At 39.6% G+C, this 19,028-nt stretch overlaps 2 protein-coding genes across 2 annotated transcripts; one reads left to right on the plus strand and one right to left on the minus strand.

Moving 5' to 3' along the window:
- Positions 1–1,805, plus strand: LOC140935096 (DELTA-alicitoxin-Pse2b-like). The gene has a single exon (XM_073384631.1). The coding sequence runs from the start codon at positions 32–34 to the stop codon at positions 1,622–1,624; it is 1,593 nt and encodes a 530-aa protein (XP_073240732.1). The 5' UTR covers positions 1–31; the 3' UTR covers positions 1,625–1,805.
- Positions 1,806–4,518: 2,713 nt separating this feature from the next.
- LOC140935683 (polycomb group RING finger protein 5-A-like) lies at positions 4,519–17,801 on the minus strand. The gene is made up of 9 exons (XM_073385251.1): positions 17,688–17,801; positions 16,697–16,808; positions 11,413–11,515; positions 10,037–10,092; positions 8,755–8,847; positions 8,455–8,578; positions 6,986–7,115; positions 5,989–6,069; positions 4,519–5,589 (listed from the first exon to the last, which is right to left on the minus strand). The coding sequence occupies exons 1-9, from the start codon at positions 17,700–17,702 to the stop codon at positions 5,539–5,541; spliced, it is 765 nt and encodes a 254-aa protein (XP_073241352.1). The 5' UTR covers positions 17,703–17,801; the 3' UTR covers positions 4,519–5,538.
- Between the last annotated feature and the right edge of the window lie 1,227 nt (positions 17,802–19,028).

Here is a 19,028-nt window from a genome sequence, read left to right on the forward strand (position 1 = left end):
AGGCTGACTTATCATTGGAAGCAAAAAGGAAATGCCTGGAGTCAAGTGTATCTCGTTCATGTTATTCATTTTCCTGACAGTCACTTCCGGGAAAACCGTAAAATATATGGTCACAGACGAACTAGGAAAGGCAATTAATATTCGGAAGACCGACTTACTCGGCGACTTCCAAGAAGCTGAGGCCAGCGTCTTTCAGCCTTTGCCTGAAACCTGCTTTATAAAGAAAACAATAGGTTATACCGGCAGCATCTTTGACTACTACGCAAACACCCAAGCTTTCTACACTAAAGTGGCCGTTGGAACTGGCTTAGACGCCTCGCTGGAATCAAGTTTTTCTCTGGGTTTTACCCTCAGCAGTGTCGCGGAAGAAGTAGATTCGAAAGAATCCACGGTGAGTGGAGTTTCTTTAAACATTCGCGCATTGACAGAAAAGATCTTGGTGAAGAAAGACTGTCTGGATGAAACTGCTAAATTGACCCAATATTTCATCACCGACTTCGAACTATTGCCAGTAAAATTCGAGAAACCCTGGCTACGAAATTCCTGGAAGGATTACGATATATTCTTGGATAAATACGGCTCCCATGTCATAACGTCTGTCAACCGCGGAGCAAGTATAAAACAGACAACCTTCGCGAAGAGTTCTAATTCCTACAGTGAGAGAGATTTTCAAGTGAAAAGTTGTGTCTCATTCGCAGGTCCCACAACTGTTGGGAAGGTTGGCGTCAAAGCTTGCGCAAATGTCAGCAAAACTGAAATATCCAAGGCAACACATATGAACACAGAAGATAAGCTTATCATCAGAGGAGGAACAGTAAATACCCGCAGTGCCCTCAGGACAAGTAGGACGAAAGAACTGATAGAACAATTTTTAAACGAAGCTAAAGATTCGAACGAAGGCGTCCAACACACCTTCAAATCAATATGGAACCTAGTGCAAGACCGGTTTGCATTCGGATCAGACAACTACATCAGGGCTGTAAACTTGCAGTACTACTATCTCGGCTTCTTAAATTATGGTTGCTCCTTCGAAGAAAGTGGGGGAGTATCCATACAAAAGTTCGACTACAGCAAAGAATCCACCAAGGAATCCCCGGAATTTGAGTGCACTCTTGCTGCGGAGGGATGCCACAGCTCCAACGACTGCCATTACAAGCCAGTATGGTGTTCATGTTACGGGCCATCGTGCGTTAAGTACGAAACAGTCAAACAAGACACGTGTGGCAGAAAGATCTCTGCAGTTGCAAACTACAATGAATACTGGGGATGGCATGGATGTGGCTGGCAAGTCGCTGGATCTTACTGCAATTGTTACAACGGAAACAAAGGGTCTCGAAGAACGGTGTGGACATTGCCCAGCAGAGACGCTGTTCAGGGAGGCAGTGCTCAAAGTGCTGCTCAACACAAATCAGACAATCAAGATAAAAGCCAGGAAGTGGAAGATCGAGGTGAGAATACTGCAGATCCAAGCAAAGAATCTCCAGGGTCAAGCGGGGACGCTTCAGGATCAGGCTGGGATGCCAGACGGGATACAGCTGCTGAAAGCGAATATGAAAACGCTGAAGCTGCAGATCAAAGAGACCAACCTCGAGAGGAGCCTGTTTATCAGGATGAATTGATGTGACCTCCGTCAACTGTCATAAATTAAAGCACGGTTGTTAAGTTAAATGGTGAACTACCTAAGAGAAGTTCCGGTTTTAAGCAAAACAAAATAATAGTCATGTGAATGCAGCGAGTCGCTTGGGAGGCTTTTCCGTCTACATCAATACGCATGTAGTGTTCAATTATTTGTATAATGGACAGTCAATATCCACATGATATGGAATTAAAGGTGCCAAACAATTTGGTGGTCCTTGTATGATTTATTTCAGCATCGTGTTTCTAAAGTTTAGCAAGGATAATGGTGAATGTAGACAAATAGTCCAAAAATGAAACGACCAATTGTTGTTGCTTGAAAATATAAAAAAAAGCAGACAAAAAGTACTTAGTTTTGGTCGAGCGCTAGCTTCGACAACATGGATTTTCCATCGACGGTCACCCTTGTCTAGCATTGCCGTTCTGAGTTCCCCGATAGTGGTGCATCCGGTATCAGTCCTCAAGTAACAGAAATCCGTGCCCAAATTGTTAACCCAGAAGGTTCAATGATTCCCAGAGTAGGCTAAAATGGACTTTGGCATAAAGGGCTTTGGGGTTGAAACATAGAGTGAATTCATTTGCAACATACGCGCATAGCTGTCGCATTTGCCTGCTGGAATTTTTTATTGTTTTTAAGCCTAAAAATCCGAATGTTGCAAATGAATCCACCTATATGTTAATATAGCGATACTCAAGATGACTTCACCTATTGATATTAATGTACCAACCAGAAGCGCATTGGTTCTTGAAACAAACGGCGGGTCTAAAATACAGCTTACTTTTCCACAGGTCAACCAGAGTACAGGTCACCATGATACAGATAAATCAATAGCATTAAAAGTGTCTCCTAGCCCTGATCCCTTAACAAAATGCTCTAATAGATCGAGGGGAATCTTCGAGGTTTGATAATTTATCGATGGAGCAGTGATCTGTACTCAACCTGTGGAATGTGACTTGAACTTTAGACCCGACCTCCATTGAGTGTATCAGGGTGAAAAGGTTTTTTTATAGTTCAACCTACACTGTTGTCTCAAATGTTTCATTTTATCAGTTGTATTTTATACTTTGCGGTACTGGTTATAGCAGACTAAACTATTTAAGAACCTCTTTTTGGACCGTTGTTTACTCCAGACGTAGTTAATCGATAGAAATCGATATCGGAAGTCAATCGATATCAATGATATCAATCGATTTAATCCGCCGATTGCTATCGATTGATATTGGGAATCGATAGAAATCGAGGTCACAGTAAAAATACTATCGATTATTATCGATTATCAAAAATCTATAACATCTATAGTGATCGATAACAAGCAATAAGCTTGAAGTGAATATTCTGAACATATTTGGCTATTTGGCAAGCAACACCCATGAGACCGGCTAAAGCTTAACACGTTTTATTTATGACGTCATCAACCGCTCTGGGTGCGGTCTTCATCTCATTCCATTTTTTTATTGTTTGTTTCTTTCGTTTCCTGGTTTGTTTTAATAGATCTTTACATGTCCATCCAATCCTGCGCCATCGACTTTATCTTGCATTTCTTTCCTTGCAATCTCGAGGACACTGGAATCCAATTCATTTCGTTATATACACGGGCGTTGACTCCTCCAGATCGCTGCCATCTTTTGGCATAAGCAGCATAAGAAATCGTACTTGGTAGGCTCCATGCTTATGGAGTTACTACAGCGACATTGAGTTATTTTTTGCCACTTTCGCAGCAATTTCTTTCCTTGTTATGAACTGTGCTTAAGCTAAAAATCGAAACAAAGAGCAATTTGTTCCTGTCAGTGGTTTTTTCTGTTAGTATTTTATCAATTTAAGAAAGAACTGCATAATCCCACGACGGAATGACTCAATAATACCGCACGGAAAAAGCCTTTTCCGCTAATGGTCGATAGTAATCGATAACAATCAATAAATCAATCATTATTGATTTCAATTGGAAATCGATATTCATCGATAATTGATATCGATTACTATCTATTATTATCGATTATTGGTTTACCGACTAACTACGTCTGGTTTACTGACTTTTAGCGGACATGTTATTAATAACATCTGGTGCGTTTCCAGTCGTTCTTTTGGTGCAAGGAGGGGGAATTTTAATCAACCTTCCACAAAAGAACAAACAATCAACTTTTTGGGCCCCAAGAACACTTAAAAGAGATTCTTTACTCATCGTAACATGTTAAGACTAAACTCAGGCTATAGTTAAGTCAAAAGACCATTTCATTCCTCTTGTTGAGTAGTACGTGTGAAAAGTTCCCATACAGGACTTCACTTAGACTGTTTACGTTCCTCTATTTCGGTAAGATTTTCGAGAATGGGCGCTACAGACGGCCATGTTGACCGAGTCTAGCTTGAAGATGACCATCTCATCTATTTAGGGGAAGTTTACTTAGGGGACGTTTTTTCTTGCCTCCCTTTTCCCACCGTCTTAAACCCCGATGCCCGCCTCCACGGCCCCTCGATACATTTGAAACCAATTACAAAATGGCTGCCCAACGGTGAGCGCTCGATCTCGACAATCTCACGGGAAAATAGGGGACTGAGAACAGTCTACACTTCACTCGTAGGTACCAAGTCCAACTGAAGGGGAACACCGGAATCTGGTTAGCCCTTAAAAACAAGAGTCGGATTTATTCTCCTTACAGCCATTTCTCCACAATTTCAACCAAAACAGCCCTCTCAACCAACAATTTTAGTCTATTTTGAACCTCCTTTTAGTCCTAGAAAATTTTGCGGGCTGTAATTAACGATGACGTGTTGTACTTCCATCATAACCGAAAAGGCCCCAAATTCCGAGCCAACAGAGCTAAAACAGATCCTTTAAATTGTCAGTGTAAATACAAAGACCTATAGCAATATGATGTGAAGAATAGTTCAGTTTTATATGCATCATCTTTTATTAAAATATTGCAGCACCTAAGTCAAGGACATCTTTGTAAAAAATCGATGTTGCTACATACAAAAAGAGCGTTTATCGCGTAAACGAAAACGGATACCGTAAAATTCCGAAAATAAGCCCCCGGGCTTATATTTTTCAAAGGCCTTTTTTGAGGGGTTTATTTTTGGAGGGGCTACTATTCGGAGGGGCTTATCTACGGGGGGAAATTTGCGTTTCAAAATCGATTGGGCTAACGTTATAGTTGGAAGTAAATTTGCGGTTTTTGCTTTGTTTTACTTTGTATTTGAGGGGAATTTTCCAAGTACAAACCCCCGGAGGGGCTTATATTTGGAGGGGCGATTTAACGGAGGGTTTTTTGCGTTACCCGATTGGGGAGCTTATATTTGGAGGGGCTTCTACATGGAGGGGCTCATTTTCGGAATTTTACGGTATTTTTGGATTTTAAAATGTCGCTTGGCCACAAAAAGTTAAAAGGAAAACTAACTCAAAATTGACTTGTATTAACTCACTCTTGATTAACTTCAGTCATACGCGAACAATTAGAACTGAATTTTTATTCCAAACATTGTATTATCCGTTCACTCTTGTTTACTTTTCCTTACACATAAAGTTTTTCTCCACTTTTTTTCCGTTGTTTCTGTTAAATGTTTTTATGTCAGTATTATATTAAATGGTTTAATTTAGATTTCAATGCGTAACTCACGAAAAACACGTGGGCAAAATACTCCAAGCTTACTTTTTACAATTAAATATCTGTCCTTTTTATAGCTAACCATGACTTTTAATGTACAATTATCTCTCTGTGTGTCTTTCTTAATAAATATACTACATATCGTATCATAAAATTAATTTATACCATGAATTTATTTGATATCTGCAAAAGGTCTCCCTGTTTGGCTGGATATGACGTGGGAGTGGCACTGACAATCCTCGGACCATTTCGGTTTGGCCTACTGTATGGCACCTACGATGAGCAGACCTCATGAGATAAGCCTCAGAAAAAATCCATTCGTGGTCTGTACTGAAGCGTAAGTACGGATCCTTCCTGAAAAGGAAAAAAATGGTTAATAGCAAATGGAAATTATTTTTAAATAATTAATTAAAAATGGAATATCTGATGACAAATACTTGTTTAGATCAAGATTCGCATCAGTATACGTAAATAAAAGTAAGCTGAGCTTTATGAACTTTATGGTGCCCCATTCATGCACATGGCTGGAATCAATAGATGCCATTGAGTCAACTTGAGAGTAAAGGTACATTAACCCTTCCAGTGAGCTCCAATATCCAAGGGCAAACTTCCCCCGACTGATCCGCATGCAGGTTAGACTGTACTACCCTGTGAGATACATTATGTTCAAAAGACACTATCATTGATAGCCTTTTTTTACCAGAAAGATTACAAGCCGAAACTCTTCATATTAAGAACCTCATCTTTATCTACCTTTATCCGCCATCTTGTCATGTATACGAACTCCAGCGTGTGATCTTTACCCATAATTTCACCGTTGCACATCACCTCAACCTTAAAAGAGAGAATAGGGCTGTATCAAAAAGTACCTAAACGCGACAAATATTCTCTTTTAAAAAGTTAGGAAATAATAAAAGGTAACCTTTCCAGTCAATTACAATCAACCTCAAATTTAATCCCTCATTAACACACTCAGTTAGGGCGAGGGTCTCATTCATAATTCATTTGCTCCTGAAAAAGACGTGGCAGGTTTTGATAGTGTAGTCTGAGGTAGTAAAGAGAGCGGTGAGTTTTGGCTGAGAATTAGGGGTCAATTACTTACAGAAGGAATATGCAGAGGTGTGAGAATATAACGTCATATTCCCTTGAGGGTTAGATGACATACAAAGCGAAGAATAGTCTCGGGGGATATAGATTTGGGTTTCAGTATTAAAATGGTGTCCAAAATTGTAACTGTACGTGAGTGAGGTATAGTATAATGGTTATAGAGTCCCAGCGGAGTACAATTCACCACCCAAACATTACACTTGCTATTCGCGCAAGCGACAGTTGCAATGCTGGAACTTTATTTTATTTTATTTTGTTTATTTTATTTTATTTTTTGAATCAGCTGCCAATGTTATGATTTGCTTCTGTCCTATCATAGAGAGACAAAGCCAACACAATTAGAGAATTACTTTCAAATCTCAACTACATAACAATAATGATAAGAAACATTCTTCAACAACAACAAGTTCTTGAAAGTTAAGCAACCTAATCAAAACGAGGCTGCGAATAACAGCAAACGTCACAGATGAAGGGGTCTGGATGGCGGTTTCCGAAAGCTCTGCGTAACTTTCAAACATTTATTGGTTTTGAAGAAAATCTCTTTACAATACTAAACGTCGGAACAGCGGAAACTTCTCTGTCACTTACAGTAATAAGTTTTAATTGAAATGAATTGCGAAGTTAACTGTGTTTATTTATTTACCTGGTCCGCTGTTTTAAGATCAAGCTTGACTTTCAAAAATTTCTTGACCTGCGCTATTGTCAGCCGCGACGAACAGCGAATGTATTTCCGAACCAGTTCTCTCACAGGTGGATCTTGGAGTGAGTTGTCACTGAAACAGAACGAGGTGGAATTGATACACGTGGTTCACTTCCTTTATAAACCACGTCTCCTCACCGCTATCTTAAAACGAAGCTCTCGGCGCGCAGCGGAGCACCATGGATACGAAAATTTGGCTATCTATGTATCCGAGAAATTTTGGTAGCCAGGTGACCGTCCCCCCGTGCGTCCGTCCGTCAGTCAGCACCACAAGTGCGAAATGTCACATTTTCTATCTGGTATGGGAGTCTGTAACCTGTGTTTAACTTGATAATAAACATCCATAATATGGTCAATTGACAGCTGTCAAAACAGGGTATCTGCTGACCAGAATCACATGACCGTAACGCGGGCTCAGGTGCCAATTTATCGAGGCGACGTGTTTTTTTTAGGTTTTCTGTCGACCATTTAATATTACCTTGTTATTGATCGCAAGGTCAAGTTTATGTTTTTCAGCTAGTCTTCAAAAGTCATATGGCCTCCCCTAAAGTTAAATATATATATCTGTGGATTTCATTGCAACGGTTCCAAGTTAATTGTCTAAAATAAACTGTAAATGCATAAAAGGGAGCTTCCCTTTTAGCTCTGGCTAGATCTATATATTATTTTTGTTAATGGCTTCAGTATGAAGCTGTTTCTGGCAAATCAGCAGGGAATAAGCTGGCAGATCGACCTCTTTGAGGATCATTAAATTAAGCAGGCGGACTCTCGCGTCTACATATGAAGAGTTTATTTATATAGTATTGTCCCCTCCGTATTTGAATGATTGCATATAAAAGAGCTACCGAGGCACGGGAAGCTATAATAAAAGCTAAATTCACACTATACGGCCGGATAGGCCCACAGGAAAAGCTATCAGATGCAGTGTGAACCCTTATGCGATATGTGAGTCTCCACTTTAGAGATCGGCGCGGCGCGGCCTCGCTCCTGTCACAAAAATCACGCCAAAATCTCTCTTCATACGTGTGAACAGAAACCATATCCGGTCTGCTTTTCGTGCCGGCGTAAAAGTATCCGGTATAGTGTAAACATAACCTAAGCGCGTTAAGGACGTGTGTTCGACGGAGGCAGTTGCAGAATAACCAGTTTTCCCACCGTATCAAAGTAGTTAACCGTTTACTGGCCGAAAATTCCCCTGTGAAGAGGATAGGGAAGAGCCCGAATAATAAATGACAGTCCCCAAAAATGTCTCTGATGTCAATTTCTTCTGCCTGCAAGATAAAAACGCGTTCTCCCTCGTCGAATGCATCGACCGTTATAATAACTGACGAAAATTAGAAGACGGGTTTCTGTCTTGATTTACTTGTCGGTGTCTTGTTGTAATCATTCAATAATAATAAGAATTAACTCACTTCAAACATTCCAGGCACACGCCAATTTGTGGGTCATCGCGGTGAAAGTTTTCTTTGCTGTCGTAATCATCGGCTGACAGTTTCACTCTTTTGCCCGCGGGCTCGTCCGTGGTTGAATCTGGAACTAGAGATGAGATTACATAGTGAGAATAGCGTCTTCAAAGTTCTGTCTTTCTCATTGTTGGACAAAAAATTTATATATTTTACAATTTTGCTCATCATTTATTGAAAATTTTTACAGAATACAAAATCTATCATCACAAAAATTTATCCAAATGAACAGAGGCTCGCTCAACATACTTGCCGCGTTGTTTTCTTTATTTTCCTCGTTTGTTTCCTTTTCTTCATCTGATTTGTGTTCTTCATGGAAGTGTATCTCCCGCTTCTGCTCATCTGGAACAAATAAATAAAGAAACACCTTATTCAAATATCCATCCTTTAGCTTCCTTTTTGGAGAAGGGTACGTGAGTCAAAACTTTTCACTAAAAATCTATCGTCTTAAAGGGTTTACTATTAATAGCGTGCCTTGACCGAGGAGAAAATGTAAAAAGTATGTTGAATAGCATACAAAACGTCAAGTTTATAAAAATGTCGAGACTCACAATGTTTATCACCGCTATTTGGGTTTTATTTTTGATCAAACTACGATGGCCCAAGAACAAGAGTCTCTATTCTATTACGGCCCTTCTAGTGTCAACCGAACGAGGAGCACCTCCAGATGAAAAGGAAAGGGAATGCGCGTTACTTGAAGGTAAATATTAGAAGACTGAGTGTGCGTAAAAAAATATCCACCGGAAAAAAAAAGCAGCAAACACCATCATACTTTGTTGGAGTATGGTCTCTCTTAAGGGTCAAATAAAGCCTTAGCCACTCTGAGATTGGTCTCGTATTAGAGATTTAATCCTTAGTTTCCGACCGATGAGCGTTCCCCGCCCCGTGGGATCGAAGTGGCAAACGCATTGTACTGGTTTACACACTCGCCTAGATACTGGCAATCCTGGACGTAAGTATGGGGTCAAAAAAAAAATGTTCTTTGTCGTTGCCAAACTTTGCAGTGCTTGACCGTAAGCCATTAAAAATCAACAGCACCTTACAGAAACCATCCTTTTCAAAGGGAGGCGCTTTTTTATGAAACTCAGAGCTTAATCGCGGCTGAATGGATCTATGGATTTATCCGGCAAGAAATGATTCTATTGTAAGAAACTCAGAAAAGTTCATTCAAAAGTTAGCAGATTAAGAAGCTGATTAGCATAAGGGATAAAACCCATTTAATCTAAACGGAATTTCGAGAAGAGCATCCGTCAATGAGTCGAGCTGTTTTCCCGATTAGCATTTTTTTCCACTTGCGTGAATTTGAGTTTTCACAAAGTATATTTATCAGAAGCAATGTCGTGATCGAAAGGAGAAAAATAACTTCCGCTCGTTTTGACATCGCATCCTATCCGTATCGTAACAGACTCTCTTAAAGATTTTTACACTCCAATTCGTTTCTGGATTTAATAGAACTCAAAGACGACTATTCATGACGCTTCCATTAGTGTTAACTAGCTCGACAATGCAAGGTTAAAAATTCTATCATTACTTTCTTGCAGGTTGGGAACAAGTTTGTAAATTACATCCTCCAAGGTTTGGTCCGACCTGTTAAAAAATACAAACGATTAACTTAAGAAAACTACTATGAGTACAATCAATATTATTATGAAAGTTGCTGTCCTTCAAGCACGTTGCGCTATGACGCCAGAACCGAGCTAGATAACTTGAAGTAGAGTAAGATATATTTGAATTTAGTTTTGCGTAATTTGCAAAACGCGTATTTTTAGTATGAAATGTCTCTTTTAGCCTGCGTGGCAGGCGCCAGTTTGTTCATCGAAATTTTTCTCTTCCCTTAAAAACCCCGCACCTGCTAAGTGGGCCATGTTCCACTGATTCAAACTTTAGTTGCCATAGATTACCAAATCCAAAGACAAATCAAAAATGAAAAATTAGGCTATGTTCACACCAAGAGATTATTCTCTTTTAGTTCACACTATATCGCATAGCGTTTGCGCATGCACGAAAACCATACTCGATAGGGCTTCTGTTCAAACATAACAACGGTGATTTCGGCGCGATTTCTGTAACGGAGAGAACAGGGGCACCCAACGTCAGTTTTTCGGAAAATATCTGTTTGGAAGACGATTTGAGATCTAGAATTTTCAGAACATTTTTTGCAAAATTTCTTGCTTGCCTGCCTCTCCTAGGATTTTCGAACATCTAAAAAATGGTATAATTGCTGATTTTTAACGGATTTTTACCCTAAAAAGTTCACCTAGAATTTTTGGGAGCCTTTTTTTCTGGCTGAAATTTTCGAAAAGGTAAGTTTTGATCCCTTTAGTTTTCGGATCACTAGACTTTCAGCTAGGAAATCCGAACAGATGAAAAATTTTTAGCGAATAAAAACATGCCTAAATCTACCGTTTAAATACTAAAATACGTTTAACAATGCTATGTTTAAGTGGTTTTGAACTATATTCTCGTTGGGTGCCCAACGATTTCAGCTCTTCCTTACCATAGACCCAACAAAATACGATTCTGGAATGATCTGACTTTAGCCAAAATGCTAGCCAACATTATGTGAGGTGTAAAATTAATAGGGTATCGTTACCTTCCTGGAATTTTTTTTTTATAATTTCATTTTTGATTTGTCTTTGGTTTCTCTTACTGTCATTATTTGTCTGCCCGAGACAACCCCTAAACCTAACCCTAACCCTAACCCTAACCCTAACCCTAACCCTAACCCTCTAACCCTAAACCCTAACCCTAGCCCCTAACCCCTAACCCTAACCCTTACCCTAACCCTTAACCCTAAACCCTAACCCTAACCCTAAATCCTAGCCCCAACCCTAACCCTAACCCTCTGACCCTAAACCCTGACCCTAGCCCTAACACAAAGAGTAGAAGATTTCTGATGATAAATACCTGAGCATGTCAAACGGGTTAGTCTCGTGAATAAGAATTGCACAAATTGGACATTGGTTGTCGTCACTGTCTTGCAAGTGTTTCACAATACAGGACCTGCAAACTAAGCGGAAACGACCATAATGCTATTAGCGTGCCGCGCAAGTAGCACCGACGTAAGTAAGTAGAGTCAGGGTTGAGTTGACTTTACACTAGAGAACGCGTCACCCAAGATCCAGTCTCGGAAGGGGTGCTCCCTATGACGACCTATACGCGGAGGCTCCTCCGGAAAGGCGTATCTTTTTCAGGCTTCAGGTATATAAAAGGGTAGAGAATTCACTAGTTGAAGTATATAGAAGCGTAGGGAAATCTGTCATTTAGGTCTGTAAAAAGGCCCAAAGGGCTAACAGATGAATTTCATGGCTTTATAAAGTCGAGAAAACGTTCTATTTTTGTGATTGATTCCTATTTAAAAGACTGTGCATTTTCAGGAGTTAAAAGGGATGCAAAGTTCTAAACAAGTTATGTAAAGGGGTTCCATTTGTCCATAGAAGGTGTACGAAAGGGGTACTTTTCTCGTGAAAAAGGTATGTAATTAGGTATGGACCTCGGGGCGGAACCTCCCCATATAAACATTTAGTATATACTAAAACAGTGGATAGTGTTTTCCGCGCGCTCTGATTGGCTACTCAATCAGTGAATATCCTGCACTATTCACTGATTCACCTCCAGTTCCTCGGAGCGAGCGACGCCAAACTCGTGTAAGTTGCAAGCAAAATGCCTTCCAGGTTTGCTGCCGTAAACAAACAAAGAAATTTCACAACTAACCAAGCAAGCTGTTTCCGAAATACACGAAGAAGGTGACGAAGTTCGGATTGGAAGTTTTAACAGGTAAAGCTTTGTCTTTTTGACACGAATTTATCGATAAAACCGGTGAAAAAGTTTTTTGTTTACAAATGCAAATGAAGCTTAAGTCTTGCTTACTTTATTCAGTTTAGTTGAGTTGTTCATAAATAAGCTTAAAACTAAATTTAATAATCTTTTTTTATAGAATGATTTTAAATACAAAAAGAATTCACAACTCCTTTTGAAGAAATTTCCCCGCAAGAGCTAAACAAATGCCTTTAAAAGTTTTAGTTGCCGGCAAGAAAAAGCGACGGCCGCGGCCGCCCGGTCATTACGCGCCAAAATTGTAATCGTTGGCAACAGTATTTGAGTTAAAAATCGTCGTTTTTGTGCTCAATTATCTCACTGTTTTAGTATATACTAAAACAATTATTCACCTCAGTGTCGGTGGCTAGTCGTGGATATTTACCTCACTGCTTCGCAGTTCGGTAAATATCCAGGACTAGCCACCTCCACTTCGGTGAATAATTGTTATTTGTTGAGTACCCCTCTGGGTGGGCGGTCGACGTCTTCATTAACTTCTCCTAATACTACAGCGCGGAATTGCATATAAGTGTTGTATTTCTATTTGATATGAAGGCTGTGGCAGAGGGGTAAAAAATGATAAAAAATTATGATCTATCTGAAAAGTTTAACGCGAATATTTGCGATCTAAATCTTCCGCTTTGACGTTCTCTGGCGTAACCTGACACAGGAGACCCTCTCTGCAATGGCATTGAGAAAGGGTCAGGTGGCCGTTGTAAACTGACAAGACTGAATATCCACTGCGAAAAAAAAAGTGGCCGTTAGTCGACCTATGCGGGAAAAGACTCAGGGTGCCGTCAATCGGGTAAATGGGATTTAAGCACGAAATCCAAAAGAATCTCGGGCCATAACCTGTTGATTGTAATCCAGTGCGCAGATGGATTTTTTTACTAAAATTCGTCTTTGGGTCTGCGTGAATTTGCGTGGAGTTTGACTGAATGAGTTTTCGTTTCACTCGGAAATTTGGAATCGAAATCTTTCCCAACGACATGAATCAGATCGGAGGTCATTTGGAAAGTACAGTCAAACCTCTTTAGTACGGACACCAAAGGGATAGAACCAAGTGTCCGCTTTACAGAGGTGTCCGTATTATAGAGGGAGGGAATGTATGATTTTTGGCATTTCTGGGACCAAACAAACTGTCCATAATACAGAGATGTCTGTAAGAAGAGGTTAGACTGTAGCTCTATAAAATGGTCCGACCATCCGCGGCAATTTTTCATACCTTTTTCAAGAATTAAAATGTGAATTCCGAACAGAAGTTGTTAACCGTTCCGCTTCGTTCTCGTTTAATCGGTTCCTTACTTTGATCCATTGTTTATGTAAAAGGTCTGAGTCGTCCCTTGTAAGCTGATACTGTTCCCCTGTAACTGGGGCTTTAGATGACATGCGCTGGTACTAAACCTTTCGTGCTCACACTTGAGTTCATTCAAGTACAAGAAAGGTATTGAAGAATATCTTTTGATTTTTTCAGCAGCAGGGCGCTGGGCTTATTGCCAAGGTTCGAAAGCGAAGAACGAAATGGAAAAAAACACGAAATTTCACATTTTCAAAAAGATCCGTTTCTGGACACAATCGGGTAAACGTTAAAACGTAGAATTCAAAGATTTCTACGTGAGAGCTGAACGTCGATCACAAGAAATGAAGACATAGAAAAGTTACATAACAACTCACACGACTCTTTAGCGGAAAATGCCCGATCGACCAAGTTTTTTTAGCCAATAATCTGATGTTAACGTACAAACATGCGTTGGAGTAGATCACGATTGCGACGTTTTTAACTTTAATTAGCACTTTTGTCAGTTTTATTGCTGAGAATCAGGTTTCAGTAAAATGCAATTAAGCGGTGGAAGCCGAAAAACAAGCTAGACCTTGCAGCTTTGTATCCGTAATACGGCTCAGGCGAAAGACCCGAAAAAGACTGGAGCTTCTTGAAGTCCCGGCCTTTTCGGGTCCGAAATGTGTTCGGGAACGCCAATGAAGAGAATCCTCAAATCGCTCAAATGAACTAACTATACCATAATCGAATTTTAAAGGCAACTCCTCAGAAACTTAAAATCATGCTGTCCACTCCTGGAGAAAAGAAGATATCTTTTTTACCTCAAAGCATACACACTTGAAACCAGAAGTTAAGTAGACCCTTTGTTGTTGCTGAGCATGTTTACAATTCCCCACAGTTCTTTTATTGTAAAACGGAAGCAGGAGCGTAGCGTCAATATATAAGCACAAACGCACATACGCCCCCCGTGCGTCCATGCCCAGCTATATAAAATTATTTCCTGACAAATAATTTTTTTTACCATTGAATCGGGATGACTGATACATTTTTCGCACTATAGGTGTGTTTGTGTTATTATTTCCTCTATCTTTTAATTATTCCATAATTCTGATAGCGTCACTGGCCTTTTTTCTTCCGTAAACACTGTATCTTACCGACAACACTAGAGATGGGTAAACTTAAGAACTAACTACTGCATTTCCCCTCGTATTAATTTACTGAAAACGCTGGAAATGGCATTTCCGAGACCCTAAACTTAAGAATTTTCTGGGGGAACATGCCCCCAGACCCCCTTACTTTAACCCGCCTCCGGCGCAACAACTTTTCTTCTCCTCGTGCGTAAACCATGTACGACAGCTTTAAAAATCTCACGCTATTCCCCAGGTAAAAGGCAAACTGGATTACTTTTTCGCAAATCTTTTGAACTTATGCACCTATCAATGTAAACCCCGTGGGGGGGGGGGGGAGTGCGGGCAAGGGGAGGGGATTTGATGCCTGGGACTATCCCCGCTGTCGGGCTTTTGATCGTGTGAAGCGACCCCGGGGTCGGGACATTTGACTTTGACCGACAGAAGCCTGGTATCAATTCAGAAGCAGTTTCCAAGTCCGTCCCTCGAGGCTTCCTGAAAGTCACGTTGTTGGAGAAAGGTATGAAGTTTTCATTTGTTTTAATCGCCATAATCCGATACTTTAAACTGTCATCTAAACAGATAATGTCTATTTTGAGGAAGTTTTTATCTTCAAGTTCCCATCTGATTGTAAAACTCGATTGAAATCGAATTCCACCATGAAAGTCAGAGGATTTTTTATGGGTCACTGATCCGACCTGTTCCGACATGTTGAGCAGATGTTACAAAGCATTTTACGTTTTATTAATATTATATAGCACGGTCAATCTTCCTGGAGTGATTTTGTTGTTCAAGATAAGAGATGCTAGTGGAGAGAGAAAATACTTAATTACAGCGAGTAATTTAATGGAGCTTCCGTTAACCGTAAATAAAAGTAGAAACAACGTGTTTGAAATGTTCTTTTATTCGTTTTATATAGTATTATAGCATTGTTTGTTTAGATTTTTTCCCCTGGGGTGGGGGCTTTTTTGACACTTTTGATTGACCTTTCGTTTCCCACCCTGGGGAATTTGATCGAAAAATTTTAAAATTTGTCAAATCCCCACCCCTTGCCCGCACTCCCCCCCCACGGGGTTTACATTGATAGGTGCATTATTCACGCCAAATGCGATTCTCTTTCTCAGGGATCTGATTCCCAATTCATATTCTCATCTTAACGTCTTATCATGCTGGATACCCGTGGGCGATCTGTTAATATTGTAATGTATATTCCCTTAGAGTACTTCATTATCTCCTACTACACAGAATACATAATGAAATGCGAACAATTGCCAAGTCCCAGGGCATCTGTGCGTTTGCAAAGCATTCGCCGTTGGAGGTCGGGCTGAAAGCCATTTAAATTTTCCTATGATTGTCATTGTACAAGACCGCACTTTTAGCAGCTTCGGGTAGTGGACGTTTTTAGTGACTGATCTTGTTATAAGTTTCAAGATTGTTATCATATTTCAGGCTTATCACTACCCACTGTTGTATCTAATAAAATTATCTCAAAGTGTCAAAAGAGTGTCATCTTATGAATAATTATGACGCGACAAGGGAGAAGCGCTCGAAAATCACCAGTGCGCTCAAGTTTGCTAATACCACTTAAAAGCGAATTCAAAAACGAAAATTCGTTGGTCGTAGATCAACAGAACGTTTGTAGATTTAATTTTAGCGGAATATGAAAAAAGTCTCGCGACTCCACGAGTTAAACTAATAAAGAAATGAATAGTGTTTGATGGTCTGCATAACAAATGAGCGCAGATGTTTTTAGCACAATGACCAGAGGAGTTACAACAAATGGAAATATATTACTGGGTTTTAGGTTAGTTAAGGGGTGAACGATGTTTGTATTACCAAAACACGATACCGGATTTTGGCGATAATTTTACTACAAGACGCGGTGGGCAATAATTAAAAATATTCCGTTTTTATCGCCGACAAATTACGGCGAGTGTAACAAAGGGTTGTGTATTTGACTGGTACCTACATGTGTGAAGACATTCTGTGATCGTAGTTGGCCTGATCAAATAGCCACTGCAAAGTTTGCATGTGATAAACGGGTTGAGTTCTTGAAGCTTGAGTTTTCGTTCCCTGTTTGACTAACAGAAAATTCGTACAAATCATTTTAATAATTATATCGTCGCACATTCAACAACATTTAAGACTTGCCCGTCGGTTGGCTGGGAGATTTTCCTGAGTAAATTTTTTTAAATTTATAAAATAAACAGGTGTTTTTATCGTTGAAAAGCAGGCAGTCTGATGTCCGTACGTCTGTAAAATACGTTGTTTTCTTAAACGTTAGTCTTCAATCAAAACAGAATTAAAATCATTTCTCTGGTGTTTGGCAATTCCATTCGACGTAATTGATACAGAGGCCAAACTTCAATAACGCCAGCCATTTTGTCCAATATAACTTGCAACTTTTCCTCGAAGTTATTTTAAAGCCAGCGTTATTCTTGCGAGTTATTAATGGCATCGAATTCCTCGAGGAACTGAACATGATTAGCGGTGTATTATAAAAGGCAATAATCTGACACTAAATTTATACCACGTCGGTCATAAGTAAAATATTTACAGTATTTTGTCCCGATACAAATGGCTGGTGTTTCTAAAATCATATTTGAAAAGAATTGAGCAAAGTGATTGCTATGAAATAATTATGCTTTCACGAGGGATATTGCTACAGGAAGGAAATAAGCCATTGTGTTTCTTTCCCTCTTGGAAGCACGTCACAGCCTTCGATCACTTGCGTCAATTCTACTTTCAGATTCATTTGTTGACGTAAGCAAAGGTTAAGAATGCTGCACGGCTACAAATTACCGCCATTTGTGTAGACCCTTTACCAATAAAATATCCTTTCTGTGTGATAATTCCTGTTGTAAAACCAGAAGTAAACAAGACCAAAATAGGGAGCAAATAGACGGCGATTATTTGGAAAATGGATTGTTAAAAAACAAGAGGAGTTTCAGTTCCTTTACCTGAAGAACGGCCATTAGAAATTAGACAAACCCGCAAGCCGTCTTGTCAGCCCTTCTGTATACTCAGTAACAACGCAACTAATCTCTTTATACGACCCCTATTCAAGCGGCCTGCGGTCGCGAGTGATAAAGATTCCCGGATTAAGACAATGCAGATAATTGGGCGATTGAGTCAAGTTGTTATTATCTCATCAGCTGGAAATATATAAATAATCACCGGGCGGGCGGTGGAGATGCTGTGAGACAACTTAAAACCTACACAGCAATCAACTCGCAGACCTGTTAATTGCTGAGTAATGTTCACTTTAAGTTGTCTTTATATTCGGCGTTGCCACGGAGTTATTCTAGAAGCACCCGCTCAAAGCATATCACCAAATTAAAGTCACCTGATAAATTTTTTCAATGGTTATTGCATTTTTACATGTCTCCAAGGCCAGTGATATAAAGTGTTCCCTTAAAAAAAAAAACAAAGCAAAACAAGAAACCAAGTTTCGTCTCAGAAAGAAATATGAAATTGAGACGAAAATGAATTGACAAAAACAACAGTTGAACAATACAGCTTTAGAGGAAGTGAAACAAAGGGATATTTTAATGGCCCTTGATCGCAACGACGTCATTTTGCTTTCTTTTAAAATTAAACTTTCAAGACGCAAAAATATAATTCTATTCATGGTAGTAACTTCCTCGGTAACTGGGAATTTTCTCATAATTTGTACTCATTCGCGAGCTGAAATGAAAAATTGAGGTGCAGTGAAAAAACAGCTTGCTTAATTTACTCCTATATTGTTTTTCTAAACTTGGAAATGCTAAAGCAATATTTAGATAAGAAGACAGTGCAGAGAGGGATTATGTTATTATGTAAATCTCCAGTGAAAAGCTAAGAACGGCGAATAAACTCCAAAACAGAGAAAACGACACCTTCGCCATCAAAAATCTACAGCTGAATATATTAAGGTGATATTAGAGACATTCGAGTGTAGAAGGCAAATGAGGTTGAAACTACAGCTAGTTTCATTAAAACTATTATGAAATACTGGCCCCACGTGGAGTTCGAGTATATACCACATATTAATCAAGTTGAGTGGCACTCATCCCTTTGTGCGTAGCAGTTGATTTCAATTTCGTAATGTTTTCCTCTGTGGATTAGTTTCCACTTCATGGAGGATTCAGCGGTCACGATTAGTCGATACTTACGTTCATCAGAAATCTTCAATATGCAAACAGTAATATTTAAAATATTAGCTCGTACGTGTTGGATGATTGACGGCCGTATTAAATTATAAAGGAGACATCAATCCATTTTGTGTTGTCTGTCCCGGCTTGAAAGAGGAAAAAATTGGC

This window comes from Porites lutea, chromosome 4, assembly GCF_958299795.1.
Source record: "Porites lutea chromosome 4, jaPorLute2.1, whole genome shotgun sequence".
NCBI lineage: Eukaryota > Metazoa > Cnidaria > Anthozoa > Scleractinia > Poritidae > Porites > Porites lutea.

What these genes read in the sequence shown, in the direction of transcription:
- LOC140935096 (XM_073384631.1), top strand. Translation starts at nt 32, where the DNA reads ATGCCTGGAGTCAAGTGTATCTCGTTCATGTTATTCATTTTCCTGACA.
- LOC140935683 (XM_073385251.1), bottom strand. An exon ending in CACAGAATGTCTTCACACAT is followed by an intron (nt 11,516 to 16,696) that starts GTAGGTACCAGT and finishes GTTTCCGCTTAG; the next exon opens with TTTGCAGGTCCTGTATTGTG. An exon ending in ATCTTAAAACAGCGGACCAG is followed by an intron (nt 6,070 to 6,985) that starts GTAAATAAATAA and finishes CTCTCTTTTAAG; the next exon opens with GTTGAGGTGATGTGCAACGG.